Source organism: Micropterus salmoides, unplaced genomic scaffold (assembly GCF_014851395.1).
Source record: "Micropterus salmoides isolate LMB-PRFRI ecotype aquatic unplaced genomic scaffold, ASM1485139v1 Ms_hic_scaffold_1, whole genome shotgun sequence".
NCBI lineage: Eukaryota > Metazoa > Chordata > Actinopteri > Centrarchiformes > Centrarchidae > Micropterus > Micropterus salmoides.
In genome coordinates, this window is record NW_024040040.1 from 50,716,836 (window position 1) to 50,722,567 (window position 5,732).

At 39.4% G+C, this 5,732-nt stretch overlaps 1 protein-coding gene across 1 annotated transcript; it reads left to right on the forward strand.

The window, feature by feature from the left end:
- Positions 1–219: 219 nt before the first annotated feature.
- Positions 220–5,379, forward strand: LOC119896383 (diamine acetyltransferase 1-like). Its single transcript, XM_038709839.1, has 6 exons — positions 220–477; positions 2,138–2,189; positions 2,270–2,350; positions 3,389–3,490; positions 3,587–3,627; positions 4,743–5,379. Exons 1-6 carry the CDS (start codon positions 415–417, stop codon positions 4,917–4,919), a joined length of 516 nt encoding a protein of 171 aa, XP_038565767.1. The 5' UTR covers positions 220–414; the 3' UTR covers positions 4,920–5,379.
- The last annotated feature ends 353 nt before the right edge of the window (positions 5,380–5,732 follow it).

Sequence of the window (5,732 nt, forward strand, 5' to 3'; positions counted from 1 at the left end):
TAAATGGAGCGATTTTACAACGTGGATCTGTTGGAAAACACTTTCTGCCTGCCCCCCAAAAACAAAGATCTTGTGACATTTTCCAAACAGACTCCTCACCTTCGCTCCGATTGGATAAACAACGCTCAGAGGGTGTCGCTGATTCGTCAGAAATCTGAGCGCTGCGTGGGACTGGCCAATCGCGTTCCAGCACGAGCCGGGTATATAAGCCTGCATGTAAACAAAGGAGGGCACAGTTGAACGGCAGCGACCCAGCCGAGGGTGATTCTTACTGAATGTTCTTGTGTCGACGAACGCGTCCGGACCAGAGGCTGACTGTGGGGAACAAGCCACTCTGAAGCGAATGAAGAAGCATACACTCTTTCACTTCACATACAGAGGATTAACGAGAGGAAAAAAGAGTAAAAGAAGAAAATGGAGTATAAATTACGAAAAGCTGAACCCAGGGACGTGTCTGATATATTACGACTGGTGAAGGTAACGTTAGGCCCGACTAAACCAGAACTGACCAGATACGTGGTCTGAAACTCTGTTAAAACTATTATTATTCGATGTGTATGAAACATAGCGGCTCCTCCGGCCGGGAAGGAGTAAAACTAGCAAGCTAACTTTTCGCTAAACAGGTTAGTTAGCCGTGACCTTTTTATTATATGAAGAGAAAGTTCACAGTAACGCTAATCCCGGCGGCATTGTTGAAGTCAGACGATGAATTAGGTTGTGTAATTGTGAAAAAGTGGTAGGCGGAAAATGTCGGGAGGATGTCCGAGTGTGAGATTAGTGTCGGCGGCCTTTTGTTTACAGCCAGACGACTCACATCCGGTTTGACTGCCGGTTCGCCAAATATGGGTCGGTTACACGTCCAGCTTATGTTCTTACATCAAGGTTGACCCAGCTGGTGGTAACTACTCACCTTACATAAACAACGCAGCTAGGGCTGCAACTAATTATTATTTCCATTGTTATTTCAACGTTTAAAGGTTTAAAGTCATACATTCACAAGAAATGTTGATATTCTCTGGGATTAAAGTACTAAATGTATGGATGGGGGGGGGGGCGCACATTACGAGAAAAAAACATGGATATTATCTGATATTAAAGTGGTAAAGTATACAAGAACAAACTCTTAAATTTTTGAGAAAAATTGTATATGTATGAGAAAGAAACTCACAAATTTACAAGAAAAATCATGGATATTATCTGAGATTATAAAGTCACAAATTTACGAAAAAGAAGAGAACTTTCAGCTGTGGTTGTTTTATTAAAGGCTATGTACACTTATTAAAAGCGGGGTATGCCGATTGTAATAAAGACAGCTACTTTCACAAACCAGCATTATGAGATACCGCCTCAAAGACCAAACATAAAATAAAATGGGGAAGAACTTCAGACATTATTAAATGACTACTGAGTGACACGTTTTCATGTAGCTGTTGTTGCAGTTCCTCATATCTAATGGTCTGAAAGCTGCACCTCCTCTCACGTCTGCACTGACTCTTGTCGTTTATAAATGACTAGGGGAAAAAAACTCTCAAAATACAATTTTTCAGATTATATTTTTTTATTAATATTTACACCCAACGGCCCTAATATGCCTAATAAGTAATCGATTACTCGTTGAGTCTCTAAAATCTGTTTTGTCTGACCAACAGTCCAAAATATGATATAAAGAAAAGCAGGATATACTCACACTGGAGAAGCTGGAGCTGATGAATCTTTGCCATTTTGAAATGATAAGTTATCATATTTGCTGCTTATTACATTTTTACTGCCGTTTGAGTCCGTTTTTATACATTTTCCAGGCTAAAATATTGACAAATATTGACCAATATTATCTTACCACACAGATGGGTACCTGTATCTGCCAGCTGATGAGTAATTGGATGCAGATAAAAGAGAATCTTTTCTTGTATATCAACAAGTATAAGCAGTTAATGAATGCTTAATGACATTATAGACTTTACTTGTAAGAACTATCAATAAATACTAATAGGGGGTTAAAATAACCGTGTGTATTAGTGTAATGTCCCTTCTCAGTACACATTTTGGTCAGAAACAAATTCTTGTATGTGTATTGTCTGTGTTTATGAATTAGTTTTGGTGAATGTCAAACATGTTGTTTTCTTCTTTCTTCTCTCAGGAACTTGCAAAATATGAAGACATGGAGCACCAGGTGACGCTGACTGAGAAAGGTGAGCTCCCTCTCGGTCTATCAACAGAAATGATCAGCATTCTTCTTCGTCTTGTACTTAAATATTTTATGTCTTTGCAGAACTCCTTGAGGACGGTTTCGGTGACACCCCGTTTTATCATTGCATCATCGCGGAAATCCAAGGAGAGAGCAGCAATGACGGTATGAACCATCACACATCCTCTTTTAAAAAAAAAAAAAAAAAAGAAGAATAAAATGCACAACATATGCAGCATGCTAAAGCGCAAACCAGTTCAAACCGGCTTAAACCAGTTTAGCTGATACCCCGGTTGAAATGCTGTTCGTATGAATGTTTACAATTACAGCTTTAAGTGTTGGCAGACGGTCTGGGGTGTGGATATGTGTTTTATGTGTCCTCTGTGTGCAGCTGAAGGGTTTTGGATGTTCAGGTCTTCTACAATTACCACAGTTTCAGCCCAGACTGCGTCTCTCTTGATCTTGTCTCCCAGTATAATGTTTCTATGTTTAATTTGATTAGAATAAATTGGATTTAATTAAACGTTAGTGTCATTATGCAGAGCATCTCGGCATCTAACAAGATGTATATAAATAGTGATTTTTATACAGATAAGTTGAGTTACAATGTACAGATATTACACCGTATATGTGACTATATTAAAAACCTTTTATGAGAGGTGGACCAAGTTATGGCGGCACATGTTTATACAGTGACAGTGTTGACCTAGAGGCTGTACATTACTTGCTTCCTGTTTTTGTATAAACTATGTGCATCATCGTAACTAAAGCCTGTTGCAGCTGCTTGGCTGCAGATGTTTTTGTTAACAAGCTCGGACACAAATGTAATGTATACATGCGGATTAAATTAGTAACTGCTTCAATTTACATCAGAAAATCTCATTAAAGAAACGTATTAAAAGTCAGATGATTTGTTTTGTTAACTTCACAGCTCAGCTCTCCGTGTTGAGTCAGGTGTTGTTGACAAAACATGGTGCAAGAAGTAGTAATTTCAACAGTACCTGCGTGTACATAAATTGTAAATTGTTCCAAATACGTGTGAAAACACATATCTGCAGAAGTAACGGGTCCAGTAGTGCAACTCTAAAACTGTGGTAGAGACCCTTTAAGAATAATTCTAAGGTAAACACAGGGTAGCTTTACATAATGAATATAATCAATAAACACAGCAGCAGGATACTCAACCAACTTGTGTCTCTGCAGATCCGAAAGTGGTGGGTTTTGCGATGTACTACTTCACTTATGACCCCTGGATTGGCAAACAGCTCTATCTGGAGGATTTCTACGTGATGAATGAACACAGAGGTAAAAACAACAACTTATCTAGTCCACGTTCAGATGCTTATTAATGGCTGCTTTTATTAATGAGCTCTTTATTTCCTTTCTAAATTCTTTTGTCAGGGTTGGGCATCGGTTCTGCGCTCCTGCGGCACCTCAGTGATGTGAGTATGTTTACTGAGCCGACGCTTTGAGAACAGAATGAATAATAAAATAGGGCCATTAGTAGCTGGTTCCATACCTCTGAATCATCACCCACACCTTAGATTTGTTCATCAAGTCAAGCAGGTCTGGTACTGTGTCATGAGTTCACTCTGGTTACAGGAACAGTTGAACAATCATAGCGGAGTAGGTAAGGGGGGAAAAAATGGGGACATCAACTTCCTGCATAGTTGGGCAGCTACGACGCTACAAACATGACAGCGAGCGCGGATGAGATTGGACATGACAGAAGTCTTACATCAACACGTCATCATTGTGAAAATGTTAAATCATTGCTTCCAGCTATGAGAAATCGCCCGACACAAAACTTTAGGAGGAAAGAACCAACAGAGGAATTAAGTTGTAGTAAAATAGTAGGCTCAACATAAAATAATTAAACGATAAAGTGTCTTATCTTTATGTTAATGTGAAAAAGACATTTTAAACACAAAGAGAGAGGAAAACAAATGGGAAACCTGGGGGGAAATTAATCGCTAGTAAAATCTAACTGGGTTAAAAGCTCAAAATAAAGGAAATTAAAATGAGAAAAGAAGATGAACATTAAAGAAGGTCCAACAAAGTGAGAGGCTAAGAGTATGGAGTGATTTTAAAGATTTAAAGCACTTGAATCTAAAATAAAAGGGTGTTTTGCCTTTTTATTTTAGATTACAGTGCTTTAAATCTTTTCAACAGTGAGATAAATGTAAATGTTTAACTTCTAATACTAAAGTAAAGCTTTGTGTTTTCACTTGCTGTTGGGGCTCAGCAACTCATCCAGGAGGTCATTGATTTGATGAAACTGTAAATCATCTGTTCTATGTCAGTGAAAAAGAACGCTCGGTGAAATGAGAACATCTTTTTGTCTATCCAAGTAAACTCCCATCTCTAGAGTTTGACAGGAAACTGTCTTTGTTAACTGGACATGTGGAGTTTTAAAGGTGTGGACATTTAGGGCAGGCAGTACCCTATTGTGTTGCATTATGGGAAATGTAGGACCCATACCAGAGACTGAAAATTTTGTCAAAACTTTAAAATCTATCTTTAGTGAGTCCCCTAACTTTCCTCGTCCCTCTTCCAGCTGGCGATGAAGACGCGCTGCAGCGGCATGATGTTCATCGTCGCGGAGAACAACGAGCCGTCCGTCCAGTTCTACAAGCGGCGTGGTGCTGAGGACCTGTCTCAGGAGGAAGGCTGGAGGCTCTTCAGGTTCAACAAGAACAGCCTCGTCAAGATGGCCACTCCGGACGAGGAATGATCGAGGTCCGGCGCCGACCAGAGACGGGGGGGAGACGAGGAAACACGAGGGTCTGACCAGAGACGGGGAGAGAGAGAGAGTTTGGCTGCTTTCTCTTGACGAGTCATTTTATTGAATCTCTGATGTTGTCGCCGCTGTAGCTGTCAGTCGTGTGTGAGACGTGAAAGCACGCAGTGGTGGCGTTGCAGCAGCCTGCTCGGGAATAAGTCAGCCTCTCTGCGTCCGACTCCTCAGATTTTCTCTCCATTCAGACATGATTCATAGTTCAGCTTTTTAAAAAGGGGAATTCTGTTTCAGTAATATGATTCTGCATGTAGTTCATAGTCTTAGTAAGCATTTAGTTTATTGCTAATATATCGAAATCATTTATGTTTATGTTAACCTTTTGTTCACTATCCTTTGTTTGATGTGCAGGAAGATTTAATCACTTAAGTTTGCAATAAAATAATTAATGATCACACATGTTTATAGTGGGCTCCTCCTTTGACACGCGTTGTACTCCGGTGTACTACGATGTAAACCCACATGGAAAAAACATTACTAATGTACTTACAGGGATAAAAACAGAAACCTAAAATGAAAAAAATGAAAATGTTAAATTTCTGAGTTATGAACAAAGATTAATTTTTCAGTTACAAATAAATAATTTGTAAACTTTAATTAAACAGAGTCCCAATTAGATGCCAGTCGCTTCTACTGGCCTGATGGGTCCACAGGTTTTGACAAATAAACATAGGTCTCAATTAGAAGCCTGGGCCCGTATTTATCAAGTTTCTCAGAATTACAAGAACACTGCTAGGAACTGACGAAAGA

What these genes read in the sequence shown, in the direction of transcription:
- LOC119896383 (XM_038709839.1), top strand. Translation starts at nt 415, where the DNA reads ATGGAGTATAAATTACGAAAAGCTGAACCCAGGGACGTGTCTGATATA. An exon ending in ATATATTACGACTGGTGAAG is followed by an intron (nt 478 to 2,137) that starts GTAACGTTAGGC and finishes TTCTTCTCTCAG; the next exon opens with GAACTTGCAAAATATGAAGA. An exon ending in GGTGACGCTGACTGAGAAAG is followed by an intron (nt 2,190 to 2,269) that starts GTGAGCTCCCTC and finishes ATGTCTTTGCAG; the next exon opens with AACTCCTTGAGGACGGTTTC.